Consider the following 17100-nt stretch of genomic DNA (forward strand, 5'->3'; position numbering starts at 1 on the left):
GGGAAACTGCGGTCACTGGCCAAGGCCTGGCCGTCTGGGGACCTCCCGAGCGTCCTGCAGGGCTCGTGCTGGCACGTGCCCACGCCTGGACGGGGAGGGCAAAACTCTGGGAGGGCCGGCGCCCACCCCCCAGGTCCCTGCACCCAGCACCTGCCCGGCGAGGGTCTTCCCAGAAAACACTAGGTTTCTGAGAACCGACTGGGCGCCTTTCAGTTGCGATGTTTTTATTTGTAAGGATTCCTCAGCAGATGTCACTTCAGGAAAACCTGCCCTTGGCGAGCAGGGCTCTGAAGACTCTCCGACAGTAGGGGGTGGGGGGCATCTGGGAGGGTGTGCCCTGGGCCCTGGGGGGTGGGTACAGGCCGACCCGCAGGGACCAAACGCGGCGTCGCCCGCCCGGCCCTCGGGCGCTGCAGGTCAAAGGCGGCCCTGCGCCTGAACTTCGAGGTGTGCAAGGGGCTGCAGGGCCACCTGGAGCTCCTGCCCAAGACCGGCTGCATCCAGGCCCTGTCGTCCTACTCGGTGCGGCTCAAGTTCCTGCCCAGGTGCGTGGCGCAGCGGGGTCCCTCCACCCGGGGGTGGGGGGGACTCTAGATGAGAGCCGGAAGCTGGCTCGACGCCCACATCGTGGCTCCTGTGTTTCTTACCTTTTATGTAATTTCTAGCTCTCGTCTGACTTCAAAACACACTCATAGTTCAGCATTTTGTCATTTCGCAAATATAAAGAAGAAAAGAACATTCAAGTGCCTCCTGTCTCTTTCAGACGCTCCCTCCCAGAAGATGCCGGGAAGTATTTTGACAAGGAAAGCAGAGTCCTGGAGGCCCCGATGACTATCCGGGTGGCTGACCAGGTCTGTGTGGGGCACTTCTGGGAGCGCGGGCGCCCTTGGGGAGCAGAGGGCACGGGGGAGACGGAGGGAGCGTCTTTGTGGATCGGAGAGAGGCCCCAAGTGCTGTCCAGGGCCGGCAGGGCTGTCCCCGGGGCACCCAAACACACACATGTGTACAGTCCGCCCCACACTCAGATCCAGGTGCCCAGGAGTGCGCACATCCTCCGTACACACGCCACATGTGAGCACACAGTGCACCGCACACGTAGACGCACAGGTGCACACATGTGTGCACACACGCACTCCTGCACCCGCCCGCCCGTGCTGCCCGTCCCAAGCCAGGGGCCAACAGGGAAGGGGTTGTGTCCCTGAAAGGTGCACCGTCGGCCATCAGCTCACAGCCAGGATGGTGCTGTTCTCATTTTTGGAAACACTTGTGTAAACTGACCTCGGTGACCGGATGCGCTTGCCCTCCGCACTTCAGATCAAACCCGTGGGGTTTACTGTCCACGCCATAGTCACCACCTCGGACCTGGAGCTCAGCCCCTCGGGGGTGGACTTCGGCTACTGCACCATTTACGAGGCCATCAGGACCCAAGTCAGCCTCTGCAACCACTCCCTCCTGCCCCAGGAGTTTGGCTTCGTCGGGCTCCCCAAGGTGCCTCGTGTGGTCAGAGCGGGAGGTTTGGGGCATGGGCTGCTGCCCAGGGTCCAGGCGCCTGAGCCACTCCCGGACTCCACACTCACCTCCAGGCACCTCGGCCGGGGCGCCTCTCTGGCCATCCCTCTCCTCATGCCCGCGGCCCCATTCCCACCTCACGCTGCCTCTCTTGCCCTCTGTCCGCCCGCTGCACCCTCAGGATCCAGAGTCCTCTCCCCGCCCTTCTTTCCGGGACTCTTGCCTGCCTGGCCCTGCAGGGCGGCCAAGACGAGGCCCAGGCCTGGCTGTCCTCACTCCTCCGGGGCCCCCGCTGCCCGCTCACGTACATGCGGACACAGTCACAGACACACACACACATGTGTACATGTGCCTGCATACACACACTCATATCCACACATGCTCACATGCATGCAGACGCACACTCGCACGTATACACACTCACATACACAGGTGCTCACATGCAGGCAGACACACACACACATGCACGCACACCACCCTCTCACACACCTGCACACATGATCACATACACAGGGGCTCACACCCATGTAGCACACTTACATGCATCTTACATGCATGTAGCCACACACGTGTCCACACTCGCTCACACACTGCTGCACCCCGGCCACACGCATGTCCGTGCCGGCTCCCTGCGGCCCTCCCCAGCAGGTCACTGAGTTTTCGCTTTGGCATCCATGGTCTTCCGTTTGCCAGTTTGTGGACATCCAGCCCAATGATGGGTTCGGGACAATCCTGCCGCTGGAAACTCTGCAACTCGACGTAATCTTTCAGCCCACCAAGGCCAAGGAGTACAACTTCGAGCTCGTCTGCAAGTCAGAGATTAACCGGTGAGCTTGGCAGGAGGGGGGCACATGGAGGGCCCTGGCAGCCAGCTTGGGAGGAGCCGCCCCTGGCCGTCCAGGCTGGGCAACAGTGCCGGCCTCAGGAAGCTTAGACCCAGGTCCGTACGCCTGGGATCCAGGCTGCCTTGCAGGCATGTGTGCTGTGCACATGTGTGAGTGCACCTGTGGGCGTGTATGAGTGTGCAGAGCATCCCCTGGGCACGAGCCCCGCTTGCCCTCACGCACCGTGTGATGGGCCAGTCTCTGGACCTCCCTGGCCTCCGTGTCTACCCTGAGAACTGGGGCTAAGAAGGCGCTGGGGAGGGAGAAATGGACTGGGCGTGGAGGGGGTCTGGCACAAGGGCCGGCTCTTGCTACTTGGGATCAGCAGCCTCTGGTCTGGAATGTGGTGGGCGTCCCGCCCCCGAGGAACCAGCCCTCCTGCCCCTCTCCTTCCCTTCCCCTCCAGTCCCCACCCCCATTCCAGCCCAAGCTGTTGTCTGGTCCTGGCTGGGGGCCTGGGCAGCCCTGGGTAAGGTCGGGCTGACGCCCTCCTCCAGCCGGGCACGTGGCCATGGCGGGACAGGCGGGCCCAGGATCTGACACACCTGAGGGAAAGCAGGAAAGGGTTCACGGTCGTGATCTTTGGGAGCAAAGTGCAGAGTTAGAACCCGTGGAGGAAACCAGGCACCAGACTCTGCCACCCTGCTGCGTCCCACTGCCCGCCCCTCCCCTCAGACTTAGTGACCCGTCTGTGGGCTGGGACCCTTCTGGGCTTGTTCACAATGCTGTCAGCCTCTGGAAAACAAACCCCAGGAAAAGAGGGGATTGTGAGATAACCTCAGTGCTCAGGACCTATGGTAGAAGCTCCGTAGATGTTTGCTGATTGAATGTGCGTTTAGTGTTTCTTCAAGAACTATCTACGTATAAATTGAAACTGCCAAAAACTCAGCCAGGAGCCGTCTTGGGGAGGCTAGGAAAGCTCGAACTGTGAGACCTCAGGGATTAAAGCAGGGCGTGCGGAGCCCAGAGGAGATAGATAAATAAATAGATAAATATTTAGGCTTTTTTTTTTTTTTTTTTGCGGTACGCAGGCCTCTCACTGCTGTGGCCTCTGCCGTTGCGGAGCACAGGCTCCGGACGCGCAGGCTCAGCGGCCATGGCTCACGGGCCCAGCCGCTCTGCGGCATGTGGGATCTTCCCGGACCGGGGCACGAACCCACATCCCCTGCATCGGCAGGCGGACTCTCAACCACTGCGCCACCAGGGAAGCCCCCCCAAAATTTTTTTAAACATGACAGAAAAGGAAACAAAAATGGGCAATAAATAAATAAATATATTTTTTCTTTTTTTTTTCCCTAGGAAGGCTTTATTTTTCTGCCAGGCAGAAGGGAAGACACAGCAGGCTAGCGCCTCAAGAACAGTGTCCCCCCTCCTTCGCAAAACAGTCACACCTGGCATCAGGCAGCCCCCGTAATTGGGTCTTTTTGTCTCTGGGTTATTGGCCTGTGACTTTTTTTCTGAAATGCAAATTCTACAAGGGGTGATTTGCTACAAGGGAGTGCAGGATGTACTTCACATAGTGTTATAGAGTAATAGGTTAGCTTTGTGAAGTACAAATCTAGTTACAGACACTACAGATTAGTAACAGTTAAAAAAAAAAGAGGAGTGATGAACTCTTTCAGGCCAGGTTATGTTTCTTCTCTAGCCTGTTCGCTGTTCCCTTTATTTTCCTTGTTCTCAGGAGAGGGAAAACTTCATTTCTATTTTTGCTGCAAACTAATTCCCCACTGCTAGTTCATTCTCTCCATATCAATGGAGGAAGGGAAACAGGCATCGTTCTTGTCTGGCTGAGGACAAAACTTCAGTTTTGCTCCACTTGACAAACACCAGCTGTCCGGCCCAGGGGCCCATCTATCTCCTATTTACAATCCCCCTCCCCCCCGCTGAGAGACATGAACCCCAAGAAATCTTTATTAGGAGGATGAGGGATGACGGCCTGTCTTCTGTAGCTTCTTCAGGCTGTCAAGGGGCTCGTAGACCCTACTTAGCTGGGGTCATGGAGCTCTCGCCCTGTCTAATTAAGGGCCCCAGGGTGACTTCTGCTGTTGTTTTGGCAGGATCTGTTCTGAGAAATGGCTGGAATCTTTGCATCATCATTATCTTGATGTAAACCTTTTGTAATCTGATAAGGGTCCTTCCATCCAGTTTGGAGATAGTCCTTTAAATTATGTCTTTTCCAGTATGTATATAATGCCCTGGTTGTAGGTCGTGGGGCATCTGATCAGATCTAGGTGAATTCCTCCCTTTCCAAGTTCCCGAAAATACCTTGAGATTTCTGTACCTGTTAGTGAGGTAGCCTTCTAATTTACCTGATAAAGCTGCTGGGGACCCAACAGTTTCCAGGCTCCTAGGTGCTGACGGGTGTGTCGCGACTTCCGTACGCCCTCTTCCTGGTCCTCCAATATTTAGTGTTTTCTCGGAGTGGAAGTCCAGGCCGGCACGGGCAAGAGAAGAGAAGGTGTCCTTGAGGCAAAAGAAGCCTCGGCAGCTGCTAGGTCAGCCTCTCCCCCATTCTCCACCGCAGCCTCGGAGTTGCGCAGCCGAGTCAGGCACAGCCCTGTGGCAGGGAGTCCGTGGCAATCTGGACTCAGAGATATCCTCCAACCCTCCGCTCTCCTGAAGGAGGCTGGCATGGAGAGAGATTCCCGAGCTTCCGATCAAGCCAAGGGGCCCTGTGGGGCCCAATAAATATATTTTTAAATGCAAAAAATTTTTTTTAAGTTTAAAAGCTTCCCAAAATGAAAGATGCAGATGGCTTCACTGATGAGTTCTTCCAAACATTTAAAGAAAAAATGATGCCAATTTGACATAAATTTTCCAGAGAGAACAGGAGAAGATGGGAAATCTTGCTGCCCTCAGCCCAGTACTGCTGCTGCTGCTGACAGCGATGACGATGATAATGATGGTGGTGATGGTGATGGTGGTGATGGTGGTGACGGTGATGGTGATGATGGTGATGATGGTGATGATGGTGGTGATGGTGATGGTGGTGATGATGGTGATGATGGTGATGGTGGTGATGATGGTGATGATGGAGATGGTGATGATGGTGATGATGGTGGTGATGGTGATGATGGTGATGGTGGTGATGGTGATGATGGTGGTGGTGATGGTGATGGTGATGATGGTGATGATGGTGGTGATGGTGGTGATGGTGATGATGGTGATGGTGGTGATGATGGTGATGGTGATGGTGGTGATGGTGGTGATGGGGATGATGGTGATGGTGGTGATGGTGGTGATGGGGATGATGGTGATGGTGATGGTGATGATGGTGATGGTGATGATGGTGATGGTGATGATGGTGGTGATGGTGGTGATGGTGGTGATAGGGATGATGGTGATGGTGGTGATGGTGGTGATGGGGATGATGGTGATGGTGATGGTGATGATGGTGATGGTGATGATGGTGATGGTGATGATGGTGGTGATGGTGGTGATGGTGGTGATAGGGATGATGGTGATGGTGGTGATGGTGGTGATGGGGATGATGGTGATGGTGGTGATGATGGTGATGGTGATGGTGGTGATGGGGATGATGGTGATGGTGGTGATGGTGGTGATGGGGATGATGGTGATGGTGATGGTGATGATGGTGATGGTGATGATGGTGATGGTGATGATGGTGGTGATGGTGGTGATGGTGGTGATAGGGATGATGGTGATGGTGGTGATGGTGGTGATGGTGGTGATGGGGATGATGGTGATGGTGATGGTGATGATGGTGATGGTGATGATGGTGATGGTGATGGTGGTGATGGTGATGATGGTGATGGTGGTGATGGTGGTGATGGTGATGGTGATGGTGGTGATGGTGGTGATGGTGATGGTGGTGATGGTGATGGTGGTGATGATGGTGATGGTGATGGTGGTGATGGTGATGATGGTGATGGTGATGATGGTGATGGTGATGATGGTGATGGTGGTGATGGGGATGATGGTGATGATGATGGTGATGATGGTGATGGTGATGATGGTGATGGTGATGGTGATGATGGTGATGGTGATGATGGTGATGGTGGTGATGGGGATGATGGTGATGATGATGGTGATGATGGTGATGGTGATGATGGTGATGGTGATGGTGATGATGGTGATGGTGATGATGGTGATGGTGGTGGTGATGATGGTGATGGTGATGGTGGTGATGGTGATGGTGATGATGGTGATGGTGGTGATGGTGATGGTGGTGATGGTGATGATGGTGATGGTGGTGATGGTGGTGATGGTGATGGTGATGGTGGTGATGGTGATGGTGGTGATGGTGATGGTGGTGATGGTGATGGTGGTGATGATGGTGATGGTGATGGTGGTGATGGTGATGATGGTGATGGTGATGGTGGTGATGGTGGTGATGGTGATGGTGGTGATGGTGATGGTGATGGTGATGATGGTGATGGTGATGGTGGTGATGGTGGTGATGGTGATGGTGATGATGGTGATGGTGATGATGGTGATGGTGGTGATGGGGATGATGGTGATGATGATGGTGATGATGGTGATGGTGATGATGGTGATGGTGATGGTGATGATGGTGATGGTGATGATGGTGATGGTGGTGGTGATGATGGTGATGGTGATGATGGTGATGGTGGTGATGGGGATGATGGTGATGATGATGGTGATGATGGTGATGGTGATGATGGTGATGGTGATGGTGATGATGGTGATGGTGATGGTGGTGATGATGGTGATGGTGATGGTGGTGATGGTGGTGGTGATGGTGGTGATGATGGTGATGGTGATGATGGTGATGGTGATGATGGTGATGATGATGGTGATGATGGTGATGGTGATGATGGTGATGATGGTGATGGTGGTGATGGTGATGGTGATGATGGTGATGATGGTGATGGTGATGATGGTGGTGATGGTGATGGTGGTGATGATGGTGGTGATGATGGTGATGGTGATGGAGATGGTGATGATGGTGATGATGGTGATGATGGTGATGATGGTGATGGCGATGGGGATGATGGTGATGGTGGTGATGGGGATGATGGGGATGGTGATGGTGATGGTGATGATGGTGATGGTGATGATGGTGATGGTGGTGATGGGGATGATGGTGATGGTGATGATGGAGATGGAGGTGGTGATGACGGTGATTATGATGGTGGTGATGACGATGATGGTGGTGATGGTAACGATCATGATGGTGATGACGGTGGTGACGGTGATGATGGTGGTGACGGTGATGATGATGGTGGTGATAACATTCCGGAGGTCAGGCACACCCCCAGAGCAGGGCTGATTGTACCCTTGGCCTGGCCCCTGTGACGGGCACCAGCTGCCTGTGTGACCAGATAAAAGAAGCTGGAGGCTCGCACGTAGCTAGGCAGGGAGGCCAGGCATGTTGCATGTCTGCCTCTGAGGTCAGGAGAACATTCCCCACACGCCGATGGGCTCATCTCACCTCGGTGGTTTTTGAGAGGGAGAGAAACATGTATAGCGTGCACGGAGATAAAAGCGTTTTCTCAGCAAACGTGGCACTGGGTGTCCTGGGTGAACCTGCTGCCTGCAGGTCACAGCATCTACCTGGGCCTGGGTGATGGGACCTGACGGTCTTTCCCTGCAGCAAAGTGGAGCAGGACCTGAGAGAGCCACGGGGGGCTCCTCAGAGGGACATCGGAAGACGCGTGGTCACAAGAATGGAAAGGAAGGGGCTGGAGGGGACTTGGGTGGGCCCAAGTTCCCAGGTCAATGGAGCAAGGCCACAGGCCGCGTCCCTCACAGGCCCTTGAACCAGCCGGGAAACAGCTCCATCACCTTCCTGAAGTGACTCCAAGCAGCTCTTACTTTTTATATGTAATGATTATCACATTCCATACATTTGTGCTATTTCAACTAATTAACTTGTAACAATAACCTCAATGACATCTCCACCCAGAAGGAATTTTTTTTAACATTTAGAGCCTGTGGTCACAGGACACAAAAATATACATTGAAATATTTCAACCTATGAACACATTTTTGTTACGGACAAGTATGATAGGGCCATCGACATCACCTCATAAAGCATTAAAACATAGGTAATTAGGATAAAATCCAATGGCAGGAGTGCAATGGAAATAGGAGTTCAAAGCAACATGGACTGTAAATTTTCCACTGGTTAAAATCCCAAATATCTGTTCTTTTCTCTTAAAACCGGATGGTGGCAAGAATCAATTCACGGGGTTTCCCTGGTGGCGCAGTGGTTGGGAATCCGCCTGCCAATGCAGGGGACATGGGTTCGAGCCCTGGTCCTGGAAGATCCCACGTGCCGCGGAGTAACTAAGCCCGTGCACCACAACTACTGAGCCTGCTCTAGAGCCCATGAGCCACAACTACTGAAGCCTGCGCGCCTAGAGCCCTTGCTCCGCAATAAGAGAAGCCACCACAATGAGAAGCCTGCACACCACAACGAAGAGTAGCTCCCGCTAGCCGAAAGTAGAGAAAGCCACGTGCAGCAACAAAGACCCAACACAGCCAAAAAAAAAAGAATCAATTCACTATGGTATATAGATTCCCATGTTTATATTTAAAGAGTAAGTTATCAGGTTTTTTAAAATATTTATTTATTTGGCTGTGTCAGGTCTTAGTTGCGGCATGCAGGATCTTTAGTTGCAACATGTGGGATCTAGTTCCCTGACCAGGGATCAAACCCAGGCCCCCTGCATTGGGAGCGCAGAGTCTTAACCACTGGACCACCAGGGAAGTCCCCTATCAGTTTTATTTTTTAAATGTCAGTGAATATTTAAGGAAATAAGCCAGAAATTACCTGCTTTGCAAATGTTTAAACTTGTGATTAAAATTTTAACTATCTTATTAAAATGTGCACAGGGGCACAAAGTATTTTTACTAAAATTTTGAGCTGAGCTGCCCACGCTGTCACTTCCAGGTACTTCAAGCTGACGTGCCGGGCTGTGGGTGTCCACCCGCTCCTGGAGCTGTCCCACTACCAGGTCAAGTTTGCGGCCACCTCCTTGTACGACACGTCGGTGGCCACCCTGTACGTCATCAACTCCCGCCTGAGCGTGAACTCGCCGACGCCCTCGGTACCCCGCATCAGCTTGGAGGACGCATCCCCTGTGGGGCCCACATCTTTCGAGTTCCTGCTGCCCTCAGACTCCCCCATCACCATCTCACCCTCGGTGGGCACCGTGTGGCCAGGAAAGGTGGGTGTGGGCCCCACGGGTGGGCTGGGGCGGGGCCAGCCCAGGGAGCCGGTCTCTACTCTCCCTGGACCACAGCGATTCAACCAGACAGCAGACATGGAGATCAACCTGGATTCTTATCAGACCCAAGCAGGCCACAGTGCCCTCCGCCAGCCCAACTTGGCCCCAGAGGCGGGGCACCCACAGGCAGCTGATCCCACGGCCCTGGCTGGAGGGAGGGCGTGCAGCCCTTGGATCTCACAGCAGATGGGCACAGAGGCCACACAGCGCCTGGTCACCAGGAGCACAGGGTGCCTGCCCACCGGCTGACTGGCGAAAGGTTTCCCCACCACTGCTTTTGCTGATAAAGCAGAAAGAGCCCGGGCCTGGAGGCAGAGACTCCCTGGGGCCATCACAGCCCCTCTGAGCTGAATTCCTTACCTTCAAGAGTCAGGGGTGACAGCCACTGTGAGGGGACTCAGTGGGAAGGGGCACATGCAGGCCCTGGACCCTGGCAGTGTCTCAGTGATTATTGAAATGCATTTTAGTAAACTGAGCAAATTCAGCTTAAGTCATGGTTCCCCTCTCCAAGGGGGTTACTGCAGCCGTTACCCACCCTGCTCCCTTGCTGCACTGAGCACGGGGCAGGCCGTGGTGAGTGAACCCCCTTTGGGACCCGGGGCCGTTCCAGGGGGTGGACTGCAAGGTGGACGTGCTTCAGAAAGGGGGACAGGTGAGGGTGCAGTGACTCACCCCCAAGTCTCAGTGGCTGAACACAAACGTCCCCTTCTCACTCGTGCCCTGTGGGCAGTGGGATGGTCCATCTCAGGACCACCCCCCCGCGTGGTGAGACGGGCTTGGTGATCATGTCTGCAGCCACCCCAACTTCCGGGGGCAGAGGTCAGGAAGGACCTTCCAGAAGGGCTTGTCTAAGCTGAGACCCCAAAGCAGAGATGGGGTATCACCCCAGGATGTCCAAGAGCATGACCAGGGGATCCTGGCGGTGGCGGCAGCGGGGTGCTGGGGGCACCCACAGGGGCCCCTCTGCCCTCTGGCCTCTCTCCTCACAGAGGTGCCTGGTCCGGGTGGCCTTCCGGCCCGTGCTGACCAGCGAGCTGATCCACCAGGAAGCCTTACAGGGCCTGACCAAAGAAGCTGAGGCCAAATCGGTACATGGGGGGGTGAGGGAGGGGGAGCCTGGGGCGGGAGACGGGGGTGCTGCCCACTGTACACCAGGCCGCTGCACAAAGGCTTGGGAACAGACCCCACCGGCCTTGAGGCTGGGGGGCCGGGGGGTCAGGAGCCCCGGGCAGACTTTTCTGCAGCCTTGTGTGTGTGGAACTGTTTCAAGAGGTTAACACTTTTTCTTGGCAAGGCTCCTCCCTCCCCTCTTGAAAGCATCGCTAGGCGAGGTGGATCCCCAGACGGTGGTCCCGGGAGGGTGGGCCGGGCCCCTCTGCACTGGTTAGCAGGGGGCTTGCCCTTACAATGGAGGGGGAACAGATGAACCTCAAAGGGGCCTGTGAATCCTAGCAAGTTCAGGTCTGGAGAGGCAGCCACCGCCGGGCTTCTGCCGGGAAAGGGCGTCCAACAGAGCTGGGCAATCACAGCCCAGGGCCTGCCTGCTGCTGCTCTGGGGACGCAGAGAGCCCCGCGACTCCCCACGGCCTCTGGGGCCTGATCTTGAGCACCCGTGCTGTCATAGCAAGCGCAGGAGGAGGGGCAGGACCTGCAGCCTGCTGGCAGGGCAGTGAGGCTGGGGGCAGGGCACAGGGACCAGGACCCCCAGTTCGGCCAGCCCTCCGCCCTGCCCCGCCCCGGGCCTCGGTCTCCCCGATGGTAAAGACAGACACTGGGGTCTCCGCACCTGCCAACGGTGACCCCAGGGAGCCGCTTGGAGTTTGGGCCCCTGGGTTCCTGCCCTGGGTGGTCTGCTGGGAGCAGAGTCCCCGGCGCAGCCCCACAGTTGGCCTCCCACCTCGCACTCCCAAAAGGACACGGCCACCCAGAGGAAGGACCAGCGGAGACAGTCCTTCTCCATACTGCGGCTGCAGAACCGAGACCGGCTGTTCCAGGCCTCTGCCTCCCAGCCCCTGGAGCTGCAGAAAGAGGACCTCATGTCCAGGTGGGCCCAAGAGAAGGCTGCCCCCCACAGAGACTTCCTCCACCTGGAGCAGAGCTGTTTTGAGCCTTGTGGCTGGAAGGCCAGGGTGGGGCTGGCTTCAGATACAGCTGGAACCAAGAGTCCCCTCAGGCTCTGCCTTCCTGGGCACCTGCTCACCTCCTTCCCCTGGGGCCCTAGGGCCCAGGGTCCCTGTGAACAACCTCAGGCCAGGGGCTGGGGAGATGCTGAGCCCCTGATTCCCATGTTCCCAGCTCAGCAACCCCAGCCTCCCCAGCTGCCAAACGAGCTCCAGAGAACTCCAATGGGCTTGAGCCACTTGCCAGCCCTGGACCCTTGCCTGTGGCTCCAGGAACATGGCTCTCTGGTTAGGTGCCTGACCAGACCCTGGGGGAGGTGGGAGGCCGCCACAGCAACCAGGGAAGGGGTGAGAAAACCAGCTGGTCAGACAAAACTGGGACAGCCACAGCCTGGGCCACAACGTGGTTCCCCAAGGCTGCCACCTCATACCCTCTAGCCCAGGGCCCTGGGGAGCAGGCATGGCCTTATGGACCCCTCCATGGAGGGCAGCGCGGGGCCTCTTGGGCCGCTGGGGGCAGCCTAGGGATAGGGGTGTGAGAGCACCTTGCCGGTTCCACTGCAGCTCCCAGGAGTACCAGGCTGCGCAGGCCACCCTGACCAGATCTTTCCAGGGGAAGTTTGACAAGTTTGTGGTCCCCTGTGTTGTTGCCAGTGGTGACACCAAAGACAGGAAGGGGACGGAACCCCTGAGCTTCAGGTGTGGTGCTCTGGGCAGGGTGGGGTGTGGTTGGCCAAGAAGTCACCGTCCCCGCTCTGCAGCCCCCCAGATCTGGGCCGGGCCAGCATGGGGTCAGGCTGAGAGGGCGGGGCATGCGGCGCCCACTCCGCCCTTAGCAGCTACCCGCCACCTCAGTCCCCACAACACCGTGTACCTGGAGCTGTGGTGTCCAGCGGTAGCACCATCCATTGTGGTGACGTCCGACAAAGGCAAGACCATCGCTGACTTCGGCGACATCGCTGTAGGTGTGTCCTGATCGGGCCCAGCCCTCCACGGCCATCCCCCACCCATAGGGACCCAGGCACCCCATCACCGCCTGGGCTCCCATGCCCCACCCCCAGGCCCGGGCAGTGACCTGACTCCCCCGTTTCAGGACAACGCGGCATAAAGAAGGTCTCCATCCAGAACATCTCCCCCGAGCATCTCGATGTATCCTTGTCCATACCCGGCCCAGGCAGCCTGCTGCAGGGGGACAGGGGCGTCTGGTGAAGGGCTGCGGCCCCGTACTTGTCACCCATCCTTGACACTGGGCCATCAGCTGGAGTACTCCGTGCTGAACCCCAACGGCCCCTTTGTCCTGCTGAATCCCATCCGCAAGCTGGTGTCTGGAGAGACCCAGGTCCTGAAGCTGTCCTTCTCCCCCCGTGAAAGCGTCCTGGTGAGTCCTAGGCCCACCCTGAGCCGGGCTGCAGCCCTGGGGCTCCACAGCCCCATTCTCCACTCTGCACACCCGCCAAGTGCCCAGGCCCGTAGTCGTCCAGCCAGGCCCGGGGAGCTGCTGGCCCTTCTGGGCCCTGGCCTCTTGCTGGAAGGAGGAGGAGAAGGCCAGGGAGCTCCAAGCCATCTTAGGTCCCGCACGTCCTGAGCCAGCTGCTCCGAGACGGAGCTCCCACACCTGTCTCTGACACGTGTCTGCTCCACGCTAAGGGACGTGGTCTTCCCAGGCCCAGGAAATGCTGGAGGTCATCACCAAGAGAGGCACGCTCTCCCTGGCCCTCGTGGGCACAGGTGTGGCGTCCGTGACCACATGCTCCATTGAAGGAGGCGTCCTCAACATGGGCTACGTGATCGCCGGAGAATCCACCTCCGCGGGCTTCAAGGTAAAGCGCGTGGCGGGGACACGGCGCCTGCCCCACTTCATGGGAGGGGTCGTGCCCAGGAGGGGGTCAGCCCTGCCTTGGTCAGGGAGCCGGCGCGGGTGCAGGCCGCTCCCACCCCACCCCCCAACAGCAGTCACCTCCACAGCCCTCTCTAGCAGGAGAAGCCGAGGATGCACACCCTCCTCCCCCACCTCCCCAGTGCCTGGGCCTCCTGCCTCAGGGCTTTTGCGTGGGCTGCCCCACCTGGGACGGGGGGGAGCTCAGCTCAGGGACGGCTCAGGGGAGGGGCCGTGTGGGCTCCCCAGCCCGGGCAGGGAGGCACACCTGCCTCTTGCTGCTCCCCCAGGGTCTGAGGGACGTGGCGACCTTAGGATGGAGCCACCCACAGGACACCTGCTTCCTTGCCCGGTTTAGTCCAGGTCCTGACAGCACAGCCCAGGCCAGGGATTCCAGGGAGTGTTTTATGGGGGCATGGGGTGCTCTCAGTGGAAGAGGGTGAGGGCAGAGAAGAGCCTGGGCAGGGATGCTGGTTCGGCTGAAGGCCAGCCTGAGCCTGACTGCCCAGGGTGTGGCCCGGGGCAGCAGAGGGAGCTGAGACCTGGTTGCAGCAGCCCATCCATCGGTTGGCCAGTCCAGCTGGTCCAGTGACTGAGCCCTGCTCCTTGCAGCTGCAAAATAATTCCCCGCTGCCCATCAAGTTCTCCATGCAGTTGGACAGCCTCTCCACCAGGAGCGGAGGCGAGCACCGGCTGCCGCAGTTCCTGGCCTCCCCGGCCCAGAGGACGGAAGTCGTGGGTGAGCTTGGCCGGCTGGGGGGGTGACCGCTGCTGGCAGGGGACTGGCACGGGACTGTGCGGGGCGTGGGGGTGCGGGGTTGGGGGGTGCTGGGCACTGCGGGGGGAGCCGGACCTGCCAGGCCGCCCTGCCCCCAGGCACACAGAACTACAGCGGCCAGAGCGTGTTCAGCGTGGTCCCGGTGGAGGGCGTCATGGAGCCGGGCAGGGCGCAGGACTTCACCGTGACCTTCAGCCCGGACCATGAGAGCCTGTACTTCTCTGACCGGCTTCAGGTCGTGCTCTTCGAAAAGGTGCGGCTCCAGGAGCCCAGCCTGGACCCCTGCTCCCGGCCCAACCCGCCTGCGTCCGCATGTCTGAGGCCCTCGCCCTCCCCCAAACGGCCCCACATTGGAGTCCTGTTGCCTGGGGGCTCTGCGTCAGGTTGGGGGTCATGAGGTGGAGAGATCAGAGTCCTGGGTCCCACAGGCCTGCACCCCACCACTGCCTACTCCCGGAGCCCCATTCGCGGGTCGCGGACTGAGTCTGCTGTGCTCCTGCCCCCAGGAAATCTCCCACCAGATCCTCCTGAAGGGCTCGGCCCGCAAGTACATGATGTTTGTGGAAGGCGGGGACCCCCTGGATGTGCCTGTGGAGTCCCTGACCGTGATCCCTGCCTTGCACCCCGAGCGCACAGAGGGTGAGCCCTCTGAAGTGCTGGGAGCCCCAGCAGGGCGGGGCGGCAGTAGGAGGACCAGTCCTGTTCTGACCGCACCCTTGGCTCTGGAGGCCTGCGTGCAGGGCTGGCATTCCCGGCCCATCCCCCAAAGCCGGCTGTCCTCGCCCAGCCCCGCCCACTATCCTTGCCAGACCCAGCTCCCACACTCCCTTGGTGGTACCCCCCCTTCCCTGAGCCCCCAGCCAGGCCCTCCCTCTCCAGAAGCTGAGGAGCTGAAGCCCATCCTGGTAACCCTGGCCTATGTCCAGTTGGACACAGACACGCCGGCCCCACCTGCCACCCGAGAACTACAGGTGGGCTGCATCCGGACCACCCAGCTGTCCCCAAAGAAGGTGACCACAGCACTTCCCTGGCCTGCCTGGCACCTCTGCATCCACCACTGCCTGGGCAACCCAGGCCCCTCCTGGCCTTGCCCCTTGATAGGTGTGGGGTGGGCAGCCTGCTGGTCAGGGCTGAGAGGGCAGGTGCTGGGCTCCCTCATCCCCAGTCCCGCCGCTTCCCCGGGAGCTGTGCCCACCCACCTGCTGACAGCACCAATGCCTGCAGACTGTCGAGTTCAGCCTGGACAGCGTCGTATCCCTGCAGCACAAGGGCTTCACCATCGAGCCCTCCAAGGGCTTTGTGGAGCGCGGCCAGACCAAGACCATCAGCATCTCCTGGATGCCACCCATCGACTTTGATGTAGGTGCCTTGGACGGCGGCCAGGGAGCCTTCAAAAGCCACAAGCTGGGCAGGATGACAGCCCTGCCCCCACCCAGGGAGGGGACTGCGGGGGGGCCCTGGGCAGGTGAGGTGGGCAGCGCCATGGCCAGAAAACACCTGTCCGCTGTGCCAGCTGACCGAGGGTCCCCCTCCTTCCCCGCCTCTCCCCTTCCAGCCGGACCACCCACTCATGGTGTCAGCCCTGCTGCAGCTCAGGGGGGACGTGAAGGAGACCTACAAGGTCCTCTTTGTAGCGCAGGTGGTGACGGGCCCCTGAGGCCACAGGAGTCTCTCCATAGAGCCCCCTCGGATCTTCCTGCCACATTTGAAGCCCTCCCCCGGTCTGTGGACCCAGCAGAGCCAACCAGGGGCCTGGGACCTGGACATCCCTGCTGGGCAGCTTCAAAAGGGTGGCCCCCCGCATGGCCCCATGGCTGGGGCACCCCACCTCCACAGGCACGGCCACCTCCTGCTGCCCTGTATCCAGTGAGCCCGGGGCCAAGAGCTCCTGTCCCAGCCCCACACTCAGAACAGGCAATGAGGCCAGTCCTGACCACAACCTGCTCCCAGCCTGAGCCCCTCAGAGCCCCCAGCCCCACCAGCACCCGCCCAGCCTTTCAAGGTCCTGGTGGGGGGAAGAGCTGCGCCCGCCGACCTGTCAATAAATCCTGTGTGAACCTGTGCATCCAGGCCTGCAGTGTGGGCCACGGTGAGCCCTGCAGTGAGCTGTGAAGGAGAGATGGGGACAGAGTTCCAGGGGGGCAGCCCCTGCTTCCCACCCTCACTCACAAGTCGGTCCATAAAACAGTGAACTCGGCCTGGAAGACTGAGCCCTGGGGGAACAACTGGGCGTGCCGGGGGGGAGGGGGGCGGCTTGCGGGGCTCCACACCCAGAGAGGCCGGCGGGGAGGGAGGGGGCGGCAGGCTCCAAAGCCCAGGCGGCCCCTTAGGCCTCCCTGCTCCTCCCAAGTTCCAGGGTCCCTGATGCCCCCAAGCAAGGAGCGAGCAAATGTCGGGGACACGCCCTCACTGTGTCGTCCCTCACAGCCCAGCCAGGGTCCGGGGGACACCCAGCCCATGAGTTTGGTTTTCCACTTTTCCGAAGTGAGTCTGGGCTCAGCCTTCTGGGTCCTGACCAGCTCTTCAAGGGAGAAGCCCCCAACTCCCAGCCCATGAGACCCTGTTGGGAGCCCAGAATAGTGCCTGCACCCAGCCCCTGCCTTCTGGAGAGTGGCAGGTTAGACACTGTCCCCACAGAGCCCACCCATCCAGGCCCCCTGTGTACACCCCAGCACGCCCAGCCCGCCCACGCCACCCCCGTGCCTCCCCCAGGCGA

General features: G+C 58.8%; 1 protein-coding gene across 1 annotated transcript in view; it reads left to right on the forward strand.

Annotated features, from left to right (window-relative positions):
- Nucleotides 1-16115, forward strand: part of CFAP74 (cilia and flagella associated protein 74) — a 60056-nt gene extending 43941 nt beyond the window's left edge. The window contains 18 exon segments of the mRNA XM_089901910.1: nt 417-545; nt 764-851; nt 1315-1488; nt 2203-2336; nt 9274-9550; nt 10600-10696; nt 11513-11654; nt 12295-12429; nt 12586-12695; nt 12824-12879; nt 12989-13108; nt 13395-13550; nt 14219-14345; nt 14483-14739; nt 14742-14852; nt 14855-15394; nt 15609-15743; nt 15940-16115. Of these exon segments, the coding sequence (XP_089758036.1) occupies nt 417-545; nt 764-851; nt 1315-1488; nt 2203-2336; nt 9274-9550; nt 10600-10696; nt 11513-11654; nt 12295-12429; nt 12586-12695; nt 12824-12879; nt 12989-13108; nt 13395-13550; nt 14219-14345; nt 14483-14739; nt 14742-14852; nt 14855-15394; nt 15609-15743; nt 15940-16041 (2890 nt within the window). The 3' untranslated portion in view covers nt 16042-16115.
- The last annotated feature ends 985 nt before the right edge of the window (nt 16116-17100 follow it).

This window comes from Delphinapterus leucas, chromosome 1, assembly GCF_059928025.1.
Source record: "Delphinapterus leucas isolate spDelLeu-1000000601 "Yukka" chromosome 1, BTC_Dleu_Yukka2, whole genome shotgun sequence".
Lineage (NCBI taxonomy): Eukaryota > Metazoa > Chordata > Mammalia > Artiodactyla > Monodontidae > Delphinapterus > Delphinapterus leucas.